The sequence below is a fragment of the Canis lupus genome, chromosome 32, assembly GCF_003254725.2.
Source record: "Canis lupus dingo isolate Sandy chromosome 32, ASM325472v2, whole genome shotgun sequence".
NCBI classification, from domain to species: Eukaryota; Metazoa; Chordata; class Mammalia; order Carnivora; family Canidae; genus Canis; species Canis lupus.
In genome coordinates, this window is record NC_064274.1 from 6,449,781 (window position 1) to 6,469,144 (window position 19,364).

Sequence of the window (19,364 nt, forward strand, 5' to 3'; positions counted from 1 at the left end):
ATCATGGTGCTAAATTTTTTTTAAAGCATTTGTTGTGCATGGACACCACTCTTGCAGATATTTGAGTCATGTCCTTATGCCAAATACTGTGTGTATCAACGATATAGCTATGAGCGAGGTGTACTTGATCCCAGCCCTCAAGGACCTGTGGTCTAGCAACCTAGTTTAGGAGTCTGGATTATTTCTATAAAGGGCTAAACAAATAGACTTATGGACCGTGTGGTCTTGGTTACAAATATTCAACTCTACCATTGTGGCCCCAAAGTAGCCACTGATGCTGTAACCACATGAGTGTGGCTGTTTCCAGTAAAACTTCACTTATAGGGGATGCCTGGCTGACTCAATCGGTAGAGCATGTGATTCTTGATCTCAGGGTTGTGAGTTCAAGCACCACATTGGGTGTAGAGCTTACTTTAAAAAAAATTAAAAAAACAACTTTCATTTACAAAAGCAGGAGGTAGATTGATTTTGGTCCTCAAGCCATAGTTTTCTGACTCTTGACCTAGTTCATTTGTTTATTGCCCTTTGATTCTGTTTCACTCATATATGCACAGCAGATATTTCATATTCCCAATGTAGTTTTCAGTGGCTTACTTGCTCCAGTTAGCAAAAATGAGATTGTTGAACTTAAATGACTAAAGCTAATCGTTTGTTTTGTTTTTTAACTTGTTTATCTAGGACATTTTATTTCCTTACATCAAAGAAAATGTTAAAGAGTATCTGCAGACACACTGGGAAGAAGAGGAGTGCCAGCAGGATGTCAGTCTTTTGAGGAAACAGGTTGGGCCATTTCTCTTCCATTGCTTCTACATTCCCATGTGTCTGAGAATTGAGGATGCCTAGAGACTTAGAATGTGCTCTAAACATATTGTAAAATAAGCATTCTGGATTTACAGGACGTGGAAGTGGTAGCGACTTACCTGCTTAGGGATTCACACTACTTCATTAAACGACAAGATCATGGCAGTTTACTGTCTTTATAGTTGCCTCTCCCTGGAGCCATTTTGATCGCATAAAATTTTTTTTTTAAGAAATAAATAAAAACTTGAAAAAAAAATAAAATTTTTGTTTAAATTCAATTAACATATAATGTATTATCAGCTTCATAGGTAGAGGTCGGTGATTCATCAGTCTTTATTACACCTAGTGCTCATTACGTGCCCTCCTTATTGTCCATCACCCAGTTACCCCATCCTCTCACCTCCCTCTCCTCCAGCAACCCTCAGTCTGTTTCCTATGATTAAGAGTCTTTTATGGTTTGTCTCCCTCTCTGATTTTGTTGTGTTTTATGTTTCCTCTTTGCCCCCATGAGCCTCTGTTTTGTTTCAATTCCACATATAAGTGATACCATATTGTCTTTCTCTGATTGACTTATTTCATTTAGCATAATATCCTCTAGTTCTATCCATGTTGTTGCAAATGGCAAGATTTTGGTTTTTTGGTGGCTGAGTAGTATTCCTCTGTGTGTGTGTGTGTGTGTGTGTGTGTGTATGTATGTGTGTACACACCACATCTTTTATCCATTAATCTATCGATGGACATCTGGGCTCTTAATTTGGCTCTTGTACACATTGCTGCTATAAACACTGGGGTGCAGGTGCCCCTTTAGATCACTGCATTTGTATCTTTGGGGTAAATACCCAGTAGTGCAATTGCTGAGTTGTAGGGTAGCTCATTTTCAATTTTTTCAGAAACCTCCATACTGTTTTCCACAGTGACTACACCAGCTTGTGATCCCAACAACATGAATGAGGGTTCCCCTTTCTCTGTATCCTCACCAACATCTGTCGTTTCCTGACTTCTTCATTTTCACCATTCTGATTGGTTGAGGTGGTATCTCATGGTACTTTTTTTTTACAATTTTATTTATTTATTCATGAGAGACACAGAGAGAGAGGCAGTGACATAGGCAGAGGGAGAAGCAGGCTCCTTGTGGGGAGCTTCATGTGGGACTTGGTCCTAGGACCCAGGGATCATGACCTGAGCCAAAGGCAGACGCTCAACCATTGAGCTACCCAAGTGCCCCACTCACTGTACTTTTGATTTGTATTTCCCTGATGCTAAGTGATATTCAGCACTTTTTTTATGTGTCTGTTGGCCATTTCTGTGTCTTTTTTGGAGAAATGTCTGTTCATGTCTTCTGCCCATTTCTTGATTGGATTATTTGTTCTTTTGGTGTTGAATTTGATAAGTTCTTTATAGATCTTGGATATTAGCCCTCTATCTGATATGTCATTTGCAAATGTCTTCTCCCATTCTGTTGGTTTTTTGGTTTTGTCGACTGTTTCTGTACAAAAAGCTTTTTAGCTTGATGAGTTCCTAATAGTTCATTTTTGCCTTTGTTTCTGTTGCCTTTGGAGACATACCTAGCAAGAAGTTGATGCAGCCGAGGTCAGAGAGGTTGCGTTCTGTGTTCTCCTCTAGGATTTTGATGGATTCCTGTCTCATGTTTAGGTCTTTCTTCCCATTTTGAGTCTGTTTTTTGTGTATGGTGTGAGGAAACGGTCCAGTTTCATTCTTCTGTATGTAGCTGTCCAGTTTTCCCAGCCGTATTTGTTGGAGAGACTTTTTTCCATTGGATATTCTTTCCTGCTTTGTCAAAGATGAGTTGACCATAGAGTCGGGGGGTCCATTTCTGGGTTCCCTGTTCTGTTCTATTGATCTATGTGTCTATTTTTGTGCCAGTACCATGATGTCTTGATTACAGCTTTGTAATAGAGTTTGAAGTCCGGAATTGTGATGCCACCAGTTTTGGTTTTCTTTTTTAACAATCTTGGCTTTTAGTGGTCTTCTCTGGTTCCATACAAATTTTAGGATTATTTGTTCCAATTCTGTGAAAAATGTATGCTATTTTGATAAGGATTGCATTGAATGTATAGATTGCTCTAGGTAGCATAGACATTTTAACAATAATTGTCCTTCCAAACCAATGAGCATGAACGTTTTTCTATTCCTTTGTATCTTCCTCAATTTCTTTCAGGGGTTTTGTAGTTTTCTGAGTACAGATCCTTTGCCTCTTTGGTTAGGCTTATTCCTACGTATCTTACGGTTTTGGGTGCAATTGTAAATGGGATTGATTTCTTAATTTCCCTTTCTCCTGTCTCATTGTTAGTATATAGAAACACAACTGATTTCTGTGCATTGATTTTATATCCTGCCACTTTACTGAATTCCTGTATGAGTTCTAACAGTTTTGGGGTGGAGTCTTTAGTGAGTGTCATGTCATCTGCAGAAAGTGAGTTTGACTTCTTTGCTGACTCAGATGTCTTTTATTTCTTTTTGTTGTCTGATTGCTGAGGCTAGGACTTCTAATACCATGTTGAGCAGCAGTGATGATAGTGGACATTCCTGTCATATTCCTGATCTTAGGGGTAAGGCCTCAGTTTTTCCCCATTGAGAATGATATTTGTTGTGGGCTTTTTGTAGATCCCTTTCATGATATTGAGGTATGTTCCCTCTCTCCTTACACTGAAGAGTTTTAATCAAGAACGAATGCTGTACTTTGTTAAATGCTTTTTTCTGCCTCTATTGAAAGGATTATATAGTTCTTGTTTTGTTAATGTAGCATATCACGTTGACTGATTTGTGGATGTTGAACCATCCTTGCAGCCCAGGAATAAACCCACTTGGTTGTGGTGAATAATCCTTTTAATGTACTGTTGGATCCTGTTGGCTGGTATTTAAGTGAGAATTTTTGCATCCATGTTCATCAGGGATATTGGTCTGTAATTCTCCTTTTTGGTGGGGGTCTTTGTCTGGTTTGGGGATCAAAGTAATGCTGTCTTCATAGAAAGAGTTTGGAAGTTTTCCTTCCATTTCTGTTTTTTGAAACAACTTCAGATATTAATTCTTCTTTAAATGTTTGGTAGAGGGATGCTTGCATAGCTTAGCAGTTGAGTGTCTGCCTTCAGCTCAGTGTGTGATCCCAGGTTTGGGGATCAAGTCCCGCATTGGGCTCCCTGTTAGGAGCCTGCTTCTCCCTCTATGTCTCTGCCTCTCTCTCTGTGTGTCTCTCATGAATAAAAAAATAAATGTTGGGATCCCTGGGTGGCTCAGCCGTTTAGCACCTGCCTTTGGCCCAGGGCACGATCCTGGAGTCCCGGGATCGAGTCTCACGTCGGGCTCCCGGCATGGAGCCTGCTTCTCCCTCCTTCTGTGTCTCTGCCTCTCTCTCTCTGTCTCTCTCTATGTCTATCATGAATAAATAAATAAAATCTTAAAAAAAATAAATGGTAGAATTTTGTTGGGAAGCCATCTGACCCTGGATTCTTGTTTGTTGGGAGGTTTTTGATGACTGCTTCAATTTTCGGACTGGTTATGGGTCTGTTCAGATCTTCTGTTTCTTCCTGTTTCGGTTTTGGTGGTTTATATGTCTCTAGGAATGTATCCATTTTTTTCCAGATTGCCCAATTTGTTGTCATATAGTTGCTCATAATATGTTCTTATAATTGTTTGTATTTCTTTGATGTTGGTTGTGCTCTCTCCTCTTTTTTCTTCCTTCCTTCCTTCCTTCCTTCCTTCCTTCCTTCCTTCCTTCCTTCCTTCCTTCCTTTCTTTTTAGGATTTTATTTATTCATGAGGGACACAGAGAGAGAGAGTTAGAGACACAGGCAGAGGGAGAAGCAGGCTCCATGCAGGGAGCCTGACATGGGACTCAATCCCGGGTCTCCAGGATCACACCCCGGGCCAAAGGCAGCGCCAAACCTGCTGGGCCACTGGGGCTGCCCCAATTGTTAGATCTCCTTGTTGGATAGACTGTTTAATTATGATGTAGTATCCTTCCTCATCTCTTATTACTGTCTTTGGTTTATTTATTTATTTATTTTTTTAAGAGATTTTATTTATTTATTCATGAGAGACACACAGAGAGAGGCAGAGATACAGGCAGAGATACAGGCAGAGGGAAAAGCAGGCTCCATGCAGGGAGCCTGATATGGGACTCAATCCCAGGACTCTAGGATCACGCCCTGAGCCGAAGGCAGATGCTTTAACCACTGACCCACCCAGGCATCCCCAGTCTTTGGTTTAAAATCTAATTTGTTTAAAATCTAAAAGCCACCCCAGCTTTCTTTTGACGTCCATTAGCATGACAAGTGGTTCTCTACCCCCTCACTTTCAATCTGGAGGCATCTTTGGGTCTAATGTGAGTCTCTTGCAGACAGCATATCAATCTGATACCATATGTCTTTTGATTGGGGCATTTAGTGCATTTACATTTAGAGTAACTATTGAAAGATAACAAATTTAGTGCCACTGTATTACTTTTTTTTTTTTTTTATTTTTTTATTTACTTATGATAGTCACAGAGAGAGAGAGAGAGAGGCAGAGACACAGGCAGAGGGAGAAGCAGGCTCCATGCACCGGGAGCCTGATATGGGATTCGATCCCGGGTCTCCAGGATCGCGCCCTGGGCCAAAGGCAGGCGCCAAACCGCTGCGCCACCCAGGGATCCCACACTGTATTACTTATTAAAGTCACTGTTTCTGTATATTATCTCTACTTTTCTGGTGTATGTAACTTTTGGGCTCCCTCTTTGTTTGAAGGATCCCTTTTATTATTATTATTATTTAAAGATTTTATTTATTTATTCATGAGAGACACACAGAAGAGAGGCAGAGACACAAGCAGAGGGAGAAGCAGGCTCCAGGCAGGAAACCCGATGTGGGACTCGATCCCAGGACTCCAGGATCACACCCTGGGCTGAAGGCAGGTGCTAAACTACTGAGCCACCCAAGGGATTCCTGAAGGATCCCTTTTAATATTTCTTGTAAGGCTGTTTGGTGATCATAAATTCTTTTCTTTCTGTTTGTACTGGAAGCTTTTTATCTCTTCTCCTGTTTTGAAAGACATCATAGCTGCATAAAGTATTCTTGGATGTGTATTTTTTTCATTTAGTACCCTGAATATATCATGCCAGTCCATTCTGGCCTTCGAGGTCTCTATGGGTAGGTCTGCTGCCAGTCTAATATTTCTACCCTTTTAGGTTACAGATCTCTTATTCCCAGGCTACTTTCGGGATTTTCTTTGTTTCTGAGATTTGTAACTATTTGCACTATTATATGTTGGAGTATTGACCTATTTTTATTGGTTTTATTGGTGGTTCTCTGTGCTATCTGGACTTGAATGCCTCTTTCCTTCCGCAGGTTAGGAATGTTCTCTGCTATAATTTGCTCCAATATACCTTCTGCTCCTCTCTCTCTTTCCTCTTCCTCTGGGACCCCAGTTATTCTAATACTGTTTTGCTTTATGGTATCAATTTTCTCTCGAATTCTCCCCTCGTGATTCAGTGGTTATTTATCTATTACTCAGCTTCTTTATTCTCTATCATTTTGTCTTCTATATCACTAATTTGCTCTTCTGCCTTATTTATCCTAGCAATTAGAGCCTCCATTTTTTTATTGTATCTTATTAATGGCCTTTTTTATTTCAACTTGATTGGATTTTAGTTCTTTTATTTCTCCAGAAAGGAATTCTCAAGTGTCTTCTTTACTTTTTTTCAAGCTCAGCTAGTATCTTTATAATAGTTATTCTGAATTCTAGTTTCAACATCTTACTTATGTCCATACTGGCTAGGTCTCTGGCAATCAGTACTTCCTCTTTTCTCTTTTTTTGAGATGAGTTTTTCTGTCTTGTCATTCTGTCCAGAGAAGAATAGATGAATGACAGAACAAAATACTAAAATGGAAAGGACTCCAGGGAAATATACATTAAACCAATCAGAAGAGACCTGAAACCAAAAAATAAAAAAAAGAGAGCGAGAATATAATCAGACAGTTGAACAGAATAGAGCAACATACTGTATCCTGTGTATTTTGGTCTTTTTGTTAGAAAACTAGATCCCAAAATTGTAACAAAAGAAAAACATATATGTACAAAAAAAATAAAATACAATGAATGGATAGACTATAAAATGAAACTGTAAAAATGAAAATTAAGAGACAAAAATAAAGGAATATAAATTAAATACATTGAAGAAAAAAAATAAATACATTGAAGGGTTAGAATATAACTGTAAAGATGAAAATTAAAAAAGACTAACAAAATGGGAAAAAAAAAGTCGATATGAAATGACAGGTGAAGAGAACAGAGCCATATACTAGATTCTCGGTGTATTTTGGTCTGTTAGAAAAAACTGCATCCCAAAATTGTAAAGAAGGAAAAACTTTTATGTATATACAAAAATAAAATTAAATACAGTGAAAAGATAAATGTAACTGTAAAGATGAAAATTAAAAAAGATTTTTTTAAAAAGTTGATAAAAATAAGTTGGTTGAAAAAAGAAAGAAGAAAAAAAATACTGAAAAACTAAAGAATCATGGAGAAAAAAAACATTAATTCTGTATACTATTTTCCCCTAGTGCTGGAGTTTTGCAATTCTGTGTGATTGGTAAACTTGGTCTTGGCCAGACGTTCTTACTGATCTTCTGGGGGAGGGGCCTGTTGCACTGATTTTCAGGTGTCTGCCCCATGTGAAACTGCGCTTGACAGGGGCCAGGCTCTGTAATCTGCTTCAGATTGCTCTACAGTGCCTTTGGTTCCCTGAAGGCTCTCCACCCCACTTTAGAGGATGTGAGTGAAAATGGCGGCCTCCCATTCTCCAGCCCCAGAGCTGAAAGCTCGCACCCCCCACCCCTCAATTCACCCTCTAGGAAAAGGAATCAGTTGCCCCTGTCTGCGTGTTCCCCGTCCACCTTCCTTGCTCACCTCGCCTGTGACTGAGCGTTTCTGTCTCAGGGATGCGCAACCCCCTTTCAGGTGTCCAAACTCTGGCATGCTGCTGTGCTGCTCCTCCCAGAGAAGGAAGGGAAGGGTTTTAAGGTTCTGCCACTTGCCTGGGCCCTTGCTCTGGGAGCAGTTGCGCCAACCCTGCTGTGGTTTGATGTTTATGGAGACCTGGAGTTGAGGGCCCACTCCTGGGCTCGCTGATTGCAGCTGGCTTCCCTGGTCCAATGCCTGGGAACTCTCCGATGCCACACTCAGGCGCCCTCCCTCCCCCTCTCCCCCCTTCCCAGCCCCCCTGTGATCCCGAGGATCCTGAAGCCACACTGTCCCACCTAGGATTTTGCTCCGCTTGGCACCTGAGCACCTTTCTGGCAGGGACATCCCTCACCCCGACTGCTCTGTCACTTTTCAGTGCCAGCTGCCGGAGTCTTTTCCACCTGCAGTTAATCTTCCCATATATCGCCTCGGATTCACTTCTCCACACCTCTTACCTTGCCGAAAGTGGTCTCTTTTCTATGTGTAGAGTTGCAGCTATTCTTTCCTTAGAACTCTGGTTGAGTTTGCAGGTGTTCAGAATGATTTAATAGCTATCTAGTTGAATTCTTGGGACCAGACGAAACTAAGATCTACTCCTCTGCCATCTTTGGCATAAACTGATTTGACATTTTCTTTGTTTATTCCTCAGTTCATTATAGGACAGAGAAAATGACCAGATTTAATTAAAGTCCTGGTTTGTTGATCCTAGTAAGTGAATCGACACACTGGGTCTTACTATATCATTTTATCATTGTATGCTGTCTCTTCTCATGTACAACATGCCTATTTATTTATTTTAACTTATTTATGATAGTCACACAGAGAGAGATGAGAGAGAGACAGAGACACAGGCAGAGGGAGAAGCAGGCTCCATGCACCGGGAGCCCAACGGGGGACTCGATCCCGGGTCACCAGGATTGCGCCCTGGGCCAAAGGCAGGCGCCAAACCGCTGCGCCACCCAGGGATCCCTGCCTCTCCATTTAAATTTCAGCTATAACAATATAGGAAAAGCAAAGTAATTTATTAATTATAAGTCACTTTCTTTTAGGAAGCATTCATATCAGCCCCCCAAAATGTAAGTAACAGGGCTAGATGTTAATGATAGTTGGAGAAAGTTGATCGGCTGGGTTTTCAGATCTTAAGTGATCTTTATAAAAAACAAGTAAACAAATTTCGTGTTGTTTGTGACTTAAAGGCTGAAGAGGATTCCCACCTGGATGGGGCTGTTCCCATCCCTGCCGCATCTGGGAATGGAGCAGATGACCTGCCGCAGATGATCCAGGCTGTGGTGGATAATGTGTGCTGGCAGATGTCTTTGGACCGAAAGACCACAGCACTGAAACAGCTGCAGGGCCACATGTGGAGGGCAGCATTCGCAGCTGGACGCATGAAAGCAGAGTATGTAGCTGCTCAAGTAACTCTAAAACATTCCACCAGCCCTGAAACCAAATACATTTTTCCACTGGCTCGCTCTCTCCAATGTTGTTTGTGTGATTAGTAAATTAGTAAAATAGATAAAATCAACATTCTTTTTATTTTAACAAGCAGGTGTTTGTTTTTTTTTTTCAAAGCCAGGATAAAGCGTTCCACCCAGCTAAGCTCCCCAGAGCAGCGTGCCTGGCTTTGTGGGGTGGATGAGGACTTTTAGCCCGGTTTAAAACAGCTACCTAGAAAATGGCGACTTCTTTGAGCTTGGTCATATTTGATCTTTTTTTTTTTTTTAAGATTTTATTTATTTATTCATAGAGATGCAGAGAGAGAGAGAGAGAGAGAGAGAGAGAGGCAGAGACACAGGCAGAGGGAGAAGCAGGCTCCATGCGGGGAGCCCGACATGGGACTCGATCCAGGGTCTCCAGATCACGCCCTGGGCTGCAGGCGGCGCTAAACCGCTGCGCCACCGGGGCTGCCCATATTTGATCTTTAATAGCCAAGTGACAGCACTGTTCAGCTGTTTCTCAGAACTGTCAGATTACCTGCTTTCTGCTCTGCTGCAGAAGTAAGAATGCTTTGAAATTATTTACGTGTCCTTTTAGGGTTACTCAAAATGTCAGGGGTATCACTGTCCTGTGCTGTTACAGCAACTTCCACAGACCCTCTGACTCTTGGTTGTGGTGTTCCTGGGAGCCCTCCTGTTGAAGGAAACTCATGAGTCCTGTATTGCTAAGGAATTTTTTTGTTAAGATTTTATTTTTAAGTGGTCTCTACACCTAACATGGGGGTCAAATTTACAACCCTGAGATTAAAAGTTGTATCCTCTACTGACTGAGCCAGTCAGGTGCCCTGCTAAGAATTTTTTTTTTTAAAGATTTTATTTATTTATTCATGAGAGACACACAGAGAGAGAGAGAGAGAGAGAGACAGGCAGAGGGAGAAGCAGGCTCCATGCAGGGAGCCTGATGTGGGACTCGATCCCGGGTCTCCAGGATCATGCCCTGGGCTGAAGGGGGTGCTAAACCGCTGAGCCACCTAGGCTGCCCGGAAATTCTTTTTTTTTTTTTTTTTGCCCAGAAATTCTTTTTTTTTTTTTTAAACTTTTTATTTTTTTTTATTTATTTTTTTTAATTTATTTATGATAGTCACAGAGAGAGAGAGAGGTAGAGACATAGGCAGAGGGAGAAGCAGGCTCCATGCACCGGGAGCCCGATGTGGGATTCGATCCCGGGTCTCCAGGATCGCGCCCTGGGCCAAAGGCAGGCGCCAAACCGCTGCGCCACACAGGGATCCCTCAGAAATTCTTAATAAGACAGTGCCACTAAGTATTTTAAGCCATTGCCTGATGTACACCCTAAGATTCAAGACTACTTTTAGTTGCTGCATTTCTTTTCCTGTCAAATGAGATGCCATTCCTTTATGTACTTTACAAGGGGCTTCCTTTTTAATATATATACATATATATATTTTTTAAGATTTTATTTATTTATTAGAGAGAGATTGCGAGGGATGCGCATGTACGAGCAGGGGGAGGGGCAAAGGGAGAGGGATAAGCCGACACCCTGCTGAACACAGAGCCTGACTCTGCAGGGCTCCATCCCAGGACTGGGTGACCTGAACTTACTGAGCTACCCACACGCCCTAGGGGGCTTCCACTTTTTAAAGGCTGCATTAGGATTTCAGGATAGGCCAGTCATCTGGTAATATCTGCTAGTTTACTTTGTAAAACACAAAAGAGTGGAGGCAAGAGAGGATGTTCGGACTAGTCAGTCCTTCCTTCTCTCAGACTTTCCTTAATCACAAAACCAGGGACTTCTAAGCCCTGCATTGGAACAAAAAAATCTGCACAGTTCAACGTGGAAGAATCCTGTCTGTGATTGCAGAAAACGCACAGAGTAACCCACAGGTGTATGTGCTGGTTTCAAACTAGTTGATTTCTTTCCTTCAATTAGTGGAATATATTAAGCTATTTTAGCCAGTAGGAGACTTTGCTGACATTTTCCAGTTCATCTGTTAAAGATGACTGGTTCCACATTCCAAGTTCCTTGTGCTTCTCTTTTCACCTGTTTTGCGACAGTTTCACCACCAAATATGGAAGACCCTGTAGAACTGGGAAGCAGGCCTTAGTGTCAGGAGTCAGAAAAGCTAGACCCTGTTTGCTGGTAAGCTAATGCGAGATGACATAGTGTTCTAATAGATTTGTTATGTCATTTATTTCTGTATTGTAAAATTTTAGGTTTTCTTGGTTCTCAAGAAATGTAGTTCCATTTTCTAGCTAATCAAACATTAATAGCTTTGAACCCTCAAATGGTTTTCTTTTCATTGTCTGTGAGGAAATCTTTTTAAAGGTATTTCCATGCTTTCTGAAGGCACACCAGACATAATTTAACCTCTTATCATGAATTACATGGAAAATTATATAATTGCTACTTTTTTTTTTCTAGTGGGAATTTCAATAACCACTTATTTCATCTCTTATTTGTGACCCACTCTTTACTGTCATGAGTGTGGCTGCCTGTCAAAAACTGTTCTCCCCTCCACCTAAATTGTTGCTTCTAATCTGCGGGGATCCTGGAACTCCAGTGATGATAAGCTTGTTAGATAGGCAGCAGTTTGCAGTCTCTTGGAGGTGCTTCCCATGGTCACCCTTTGGGCACAAATAAAAGAACCCTGTTAGAACTATTTTGACTGGTTCTCACCTGGCTAGATAACGTGTTCCTGCATTTGAACTTGGTGGTCTTTCCTCTAGGTTCTTTGAAGATGTAGTTCCAGCAGTCAGGAAATGGAGAGAGGCTGGAATGAAGGTGTATATCTATTCTTCAGGGAGTGTAGAGGCCCAGAAGCTATTATTTGGGCATTCTACGGAAGGAGATCTTCTTGAGGTAGGTCACCTGATTACTTTGTTTTTCTGACGCTATCAAAGCATGAAATAATGAATCTTAAAGGGATATCCTACAGTTATAAGCCAAATCAACATTCAGATCATTGCATTTATGTATGCTAAGGAGGTGGTAAAGAGAAATAAATAAACTAGGGAATACATTGAAGGAGAAGGGTAAAATGTTTAGTTTTGGCATTGGCGGTTCTTAAGCCGTTGTGAATAATGATCACCTGGGGAGTGTGTTAAAAGTATAGCTCCCTGGGTCTTGCTTCCTAGCAAAGCTGCATTGGCAGGTCTGGGAATGGCAGGAGGAGGGGCAGGGTCAGGAATATATATGTGTGTGTCTATGTAAATGTAATATATGTACATATAGATATATGTAATACAGCTAATAAGATATGAACTGGCTTATAAATCAGCTGTCTTGCCAGCATTAGAAAATTGTCAACTCAGATGAACTAGTGGCCCACTTCTTTTGGTTGTTTAAAGTAGCAGGTTAGCAGTACAGTAGTGGCACATACTCCATCCAAACATGCACACATAAACTTCTTTAATGAAGCTGAGTACAGGGTAGATTCATTTGTTTCTGAGATTTTGGAGAGAGAACAAATTTTATTTTAGTGGAAACCTCACTCTTCTACAAGAGCACTGGGGGCGGTTATTAAATGGTGATACGTTAAGGCCACCTGTTAATCTTACAGATGAAAAAATTCCTGCTAGTTCCTCTGTCCCACCATTGTGGCGCCCTTTGGAGGATGGGGCAGGCACTGCAAAAAGGGAAGGCATTTAGGACTTGAAGAAATGCCAACCAAATACAGGCACAACTAAGTGATGTACAGTAGGTCACTCAGGCAGCTATCTTTTAAATAAATATTTATTGAACTTCTGCCATGTACAGAGAACACTTTGGCTTTGGAGATTGTCATATTCTCATTTTAGTATTTTCCTGTGTTTTATCTTAGCTTAAATCAAATTTTAAATCAGGAATAAAACCCTTTAACTATTGGTGTACAAATATTTGTATCTCCTCTGAATACAGATGTAAACACTTTTTTGTTCTCTCTAATGGAACAGACAATAAGGTGATAGATTATACAATAATAACTACTGAATTCAATGATAAAAATGTACTGAGAGGCAGACTTGAGAAAGAAAGAATATATAAAACCAATCTTAACTTTTTAAAAGTTAAATCTATAATATTAATGTTACCATAATTTGTTTTTGAGTTATCTTTAGGCTTGTTTTTGGTTTGTGAAAGTTCTGAAAATATTCAAAAGATCACATCGTAATAGCTGATTCTAAAAATGGACTTATTTTAATTAATGTTGAGTAAATAAGCAAGTTACATATTTGATCCCAGTTATTTCTAAAACAGCAAGGTTATATACTAGCTCTTGAGTAGAATTTCAAAATGTTTTCATTAAAAAATGAAAGTTTCAAAAAACAAAAACAAAATAAGAATAAATAAAAAAATGAAAGTTTCAGGGGTTAGGGAACAGTGTAACTGGGCAGTGGACATTAAGGAGGACACTAGATGTAATGAGCACTGGGAATTATGTAAGACTAATGAATCACTGGCCTCTACCTCTGAAACCAATTATATATTATATGTTAATTAATTGAATTTAAATAAAATACTTTTATTTTTTTAAGATTTTTTTATTTTTAAAGATTTTATTTATTTATACATGATAGACACAGACAGAGAGGCAGAGACACAAGCAGAGAGAGAAGCAGGCTCCATGCAGGGAGCCTGATGTGGGACTTGATCCCAGGACTGCAGGATCACTCCATGGGTCAAAGGCAGGCACTTAACTGCTGAGCCACCCGGCATCTCTTTTTTTAAGATTTTATTTATTTATTCATGAGAGACACACAGAGAGAGAGAGAGGCAGAGACACAGGCAGTGGGAGAAGCAGGCTCCATGCAGGGAGCCCGATGTGGGACTCGATCCTTGGACTCCAGGATCATGCCCCGGGGCTGAAGGCAGGCACTAAACTGCTGAGCCACCCAGGGACCCTAAATTTTTTTTTTTTAATGAAAGTTTCGGGGCAGCCCAGGTGGCTCAGCGGTTTAGCGCCACCTTTAGCCCAGGCCGTGATCCTGGAGACCCAGGATCGAGTCCCACATCCCGGCTCCCTGCATGGAGCCTGCTTCTCTCTCTGCCTATGTCCCTGCCTCTCTCTGTGTGTGTCTCATGAATAAATAAAAAAAAAAATATTTAAAAGTTTTGGGACGCCTGGATGGCTCAGCAGTTGAGCGTCTGCCTTGGGCTCAGGACATGATCCCAGGATCCAGGATTTAGTCCACATCAGGCTCCTAGCAGGGAGCCTGCTTCTCCCACTGCCTGTGTCTGCCTCTCTCTCTCTCCCTGTGTCTCTCATGAATAAATAAATAAAACCCTTAAAAATAATAATAATTAAATTAAAGTTTCTTGAAAGTTAAGCAGCTTATTAATGAGGCAGGTTAGAGAAATCTCATTCTGGGATCAAAAGGACAATGTTTAGGACCTGTCTTTAGGAGTGAAACCCAGTCCAATAAGTAGTTTGAATGCAAATAGGGTTTTAAGAATAAAAAGCAGGATATGTATATTTTAAAAGATTTTGTTTTTTTATAGATTTTTTTTTTAAGATTTATTTATTCATTCATTCAGAGAGCGAAGAGAGAGGCAGAGACCCAGGCGGAGGGAGAAGCAGACTCCATGCAGGGACCCCGATGTGGGACTCGATCCTGGGTCTTCAGGATCACACCCCAGGCTGCAGGTGGCGCTAAACCACTATGCCACCGGGGCTGCCCTTTTTATAGAGTTTTAAATTTATTTATTCATGAGAGACCCACAGAGAGAGAGAGAGAGAGACAGAGACACAGGCAGAGGGAGAAGCAGGCCCCATTCAGGGAGCCCGATGTGGGACTCAATCCTGGGACTCCAGAATCACGTCCTGGGCTGAAGGCAGGCACTAAACCCCTGAGCCACCCAGGCTGCCCTAAAAGATTTTGAATATAAAATTAATGCTAGGGGATCCCTGGGTGGCGCAGCGGTTTAGCGCCTGCCTTTGGCCCAGGGCGTGATCCTGGAGACCCAGGATCGAATCCCACGTTGGGCTCCCAGTGCATGGAGCCTGCTTCTCCCTCTGCCTATGTCTCTGCTTCTCTCTCTCTCTCTGTGTGTGTGTGACTATCATAAATAAATAAGTTAAAAAAAAATTTAAAAAAAAATAAAAACAAATAAAATTAATGCTAATCACAAAAAACGAAGTAAACTGTAACATGATTTTATATACATTGAATTGGTAGTTTTCTTCCAAATGTTTATTTCTATAAAATCTTTATTTTGTGTAGCTTGCATAGTTATCTATTAAGTACACTTTCAGGGATTATTTATTGAGGGGATGAAATCACTATATGATTGTCAAGTATTTTCAGAGCAAATGGAGGAGAGGCAAAGAGGTTGGGTGGCAAGGGTATTTATAACATCAGTCTTTTCTTTCCCTGTGTGCAGCTTGTTGATGGTCACTTTGATACCAAGATTGGACACAAAGTGGAGAGTGAGAGTTACCGAAAGATTGCAAACAGCATTGGGTGCTCAACCAACAACATCTTGTTTCTGACAGACGTTACTCTAGGTGAGTAATTTGACTTCCTATATTGGATACTCCAGGGCAGGTAGGTGATACTCCTGGGACTGCAGACGCATGACCTCTGTAAAGAAAGTTTGTGTGGACCTTTGAAAAATGAAACAGGTTTATAAAAAGAAGCCATGAGTCAGCTGATTCAGGTTTCTCTCCTTTTACCTATCGTTGGGGGTTGTGCGTGGGGGAGTGGCCCTGGAAAGACTAGATCTTCTCACTGTAACTCTTATCTGTGCTTCCCTACCCATCCTTCTGTACACACACATACACGCACACACGGATGAAATTATAAAATAACAAAGGACAGTTTAAGGGGTGTCACTGTGGGAAGGAGCATGCAGGCAACAAAGGAGGGTAGGTGCATGGTTGGCTAGGGACATAAAGTTATAGTGGACCAATCGTATGTATTTAACAGTGAGATGAGCTAAAAAAGCACAAAAGAAACAAAAAACTGTAGGGGAGGAGAACTCTAAATGATCAGAGCACTTTTGCCTCATTTTTCCAGTTTCTGAGCACTGCTGCACAGTGAGTGGGAGCCTCTTCTCCACCTTCCTTCAGGTGATCTCAGTCCCTGGGCACCACTCATGCTCTGAACCTCTTGCCTTGTCATGCAGGGTGTACCTATTTAAAGACAGACATCTTTTTTTTTTTTTTTTTTACCTAGAATGGCTGTCTTTATTACATATGGTACATTAGCAGATGCATTATTAAAGATTGAGCACACATAACAGCACATACTGTACTGTGTTGGTAATTTAAGTGATTTCAAGAATACTTTTGACCAAATGTAAAACTCACAGTCCAGCTCCTACGTAAGAATGTTGACCCTCTAGAGAATGACAGCAGGAAACTATCGCGAATGAGGAAAGAAGCAGCAGCAGATGAAGAGGTGGTTGGCGCTGGCGGAAAGTTGGGCTCTGTTTTTTCTCTGACAGCCTCTACTTGGGAAGGCTTTCCCACACACCTACCTGGCTCTGGCTTTGGGTGGCATGCCCATTGTCCTTAGAGTTTGTGCATCTCCTGGGGGCGCCTGCTTTTGGTGTGTTTATAATTGCATGTGTATTTGAGGGCAGTTCTTTATATTACTGTTTCTTCTGCTCACCTTCTTCATCTTCTGCATACCTCAGAGCAGGATTTCGTGTATTGTGCTGCTGCCCTGACTTACTATGTCTGGGCTGGTAGACTGCGGAAGGGCATTAGGGAAGGAGGCGGAGGGCTGGATGTTCTCTTGCCTGGTTGGCTCCACTGACTCCTGGGCCCCTTGGAGCCTGTAGGCCATATCCCTCTCTCTGGTCCTTCCTATCTTTTCAGGGAACTAGAGTCACCCCCAACCACTGGGACTTTCAGAGATAGGGCCCAAAGGCATATCCAAGCTGCTGACAAAGATCTTACCAGAAGTAATGTGTATGAATTGTATTCTTTCTCTGCTGCTGATCTTTGGGCTCTTGGTCTGTTATGTTAGGCAAGAGTTACAGGTATATAAGCAAGTACTGATTTGTTAAGTTGTTTTAAAAAAAATCTTAACCAGCACAGATCATATAATGCCTTCAAAAAGTATAATAATGTTTTCTAGAGAAAGAAAGACTTACCTGACATACAGTAGATATCCAGTAATTGTTAACGTCTTTGTTAAATTTCAGGCCACGGTGAATGTAGACTGAAATTTCTGATCCAGGTAGATGGTGCCAAATCACAGCCATTTGTTATCTTGAGTTTTGAAAACTCAGCAGATTGCATGTCTTACATGTCCTGGCTTGGGTCAGCTTCAAAGTCCAAGGGTTTCTACAAACTGTGGTCTTGGTTTTCTACATTCCAGAAAGCTTGATACATTTGCTTTCTGACTGCACCAAAGGAGAGGAACAGATAGACAGTTGCACGGACACACTACTTCAAGGTAGCCAGGCCACAGAAGTTTCTGTGAGGAAGGATAATTTGAAGACCTTTCACTTAGTTTTGTTCCTTATGGAAAGGAGATAGACCTTGCTCTGCTGAGATTAGCTGCTTTAATTTTAATCTGTGAATTACTTTTGTGTCATAATTCATATGAGAGGGGCTGTTGGAGATGCAAATCCGTGGTTTGCCCTCTCTGTGATTTCCTAGCACTTTGGATGATAAATTTCTGCAGGCTTAGAGTCACAGAACTGTTTTGTGGCTGGAGCTCCCCATGTACTTAGCCTGTCCCGAGTGTTCTGGGATCAAATGTGTTGTGATGCCCAGATCTTCGCACCATTCCTCACTTTTTGGTTACTTTTAATAATTACAGTCTCTGCTCTAGTAAGATCACCGACAGGTTCTTTATATTGTTGTCTTTAACCACGCTTTCTTTTTCTAGTAACACAGCACATCTATAATTTTATGTCTTCCTCTTTTCACTTGAGCCACTTCCTTGGGCTCTAGTCCCAGAAACTATTCTTAACTTTTGTGAATAGAGATAATCCGCAGATGGGCCTCAAAACAAACTTGGCTTTTTCCAAGGTCTCTGCATGGAGGTTTGTCTTGCGCCTCGTCTTCTGCCAGCTGTACACCCATCTAGGTGGCAGGGCCAGAACTGGGCTCATGGGTAGCTAGGCTGGGGCCAGGCGGCTGGCTGCGTGCTACGTTCTTCCCTATTATTTCTGATCCTGAGTTTTTGATACCACATGCCCAGACTGCTTTGCCAAGGCAGAATGGAAGACTAAGTTGAGATCCCAAATAACATCCAAGTATGAAGAGAGACCTGAAAGACTTCATGCTCTTGGAGGAAAGGAAGGAGGTCCAGGATTTTAAGTCAATATTATGCCAACAGGGCAAATAGATGCTTAGAAGCAACACTTGCCTGCTGGTTATCTGGGGTTGAATGTGGCAGAGCCACTAGGCAGTGTCCAGTCCATGTGGATTGTGATGGCTCAACTCGGTTGGGATCCAAGGTTGCTAGTTAGGAGGAAAGCTGTGCCTGAGGCAGTCAGGCTGGGAGCTAGGGATGAATGGAAGGTGCCTGCAGAGTTTGCCTGGAGGATGGGGTTTCCACAGGAACAGGGGATTGTTTGGCCTGGGAAGGTGACAGCTCTTTCACAGGAAGAGCAGAAGCTACATACACACTTGGGTGGTGGAAAAGACTGCTGCCCCTTTAACTCCCTCTGGGAACTCACTTCTCTCAGCACTGCTGCTCTTTAACCCATTCGGATGCTGTGACTATTTTCCAAAGGTTAGGAAGCCACGGAGGTTTATTACACCAAGTCTAAACTCCATAGAAAGTGTTTCAGAGTCTTTGCAGTTTTGCTCTGTTCACATATGCCCCCTTGACCCATGTCCTGTCTCCCACTCGCTCCATTCTTCCAATATTTATACATGTATTTTGTGTCTGCCCAGAATGCCTCCTCTCTTGCCATTTTTTTTCCCCTTGAAACTTCTAGTCAAGACTTACCTTCTGTGCTGAGAAGTCATGTGTCAAATTGCAGATCCTAATTCAGTAGTTCCATGTTGGAGAGTTGAGATTCTGCATTTTTTAAAATAAGATTTTATTTATTCGGGGGTGGTGGTGGTGGAGGGAGAGAGAGAATCTCAAGCAGACTCCCGAGTGCAGAATTTGATGTGAGGTACAGTCCCACAACCCTGAGATCGTGACCCGAGCTGAAATCAAGGGTCAAATACTTAACCTACTGAACCACTCAGGTACCCCAGA

At 41.6% G+C, this 19,364-nt stretch overlaps 2 protein-coding genes across 6 annotated transcripts in view; both read left to right on the forward strand.

Annotated features, from left to right (window-relative positions):
• LOC112646486 (uncharacterized) overlaps positions 1-19,364 on the forward strand; it is a 264,641-nt gene that overhangs the window by 152,511 nt on the left and 92,766 nt on the right. The window lies entirely within an intron of this gene.
• Positions 1-19,364, forward strand: part of ENOPH1 (enolase-phosphatase 1) — a 42,494-nt gene that overhangs the window by 20,169 nt on the left and 2,961 nt on the right. For 3 of the 4 annotated variants that reach the window (XM_049104998.1, XM_025426332.3, XM_025426333.3), the window contains 4 exons: positions 679-780; positions 8,955-9,157; positions 11,940-12,072; positions 15,574-15,697. In XM_049104998.1, the coding sequence (XP_048960955.1) occupies positions 679-780; positions 8,955-9,157; positions 11,940-12,072; positions 15,574-15,697 (562 nt within the window). The remainder of the gene's footprint in view (positions 1-678; positions 781-8,954; positions 9,158-11,939; positions 12,073-15,573; positions 15,698-19,364) is intronic. The other variant, XM_049104999.1, reaches the window with a different exon arrangement.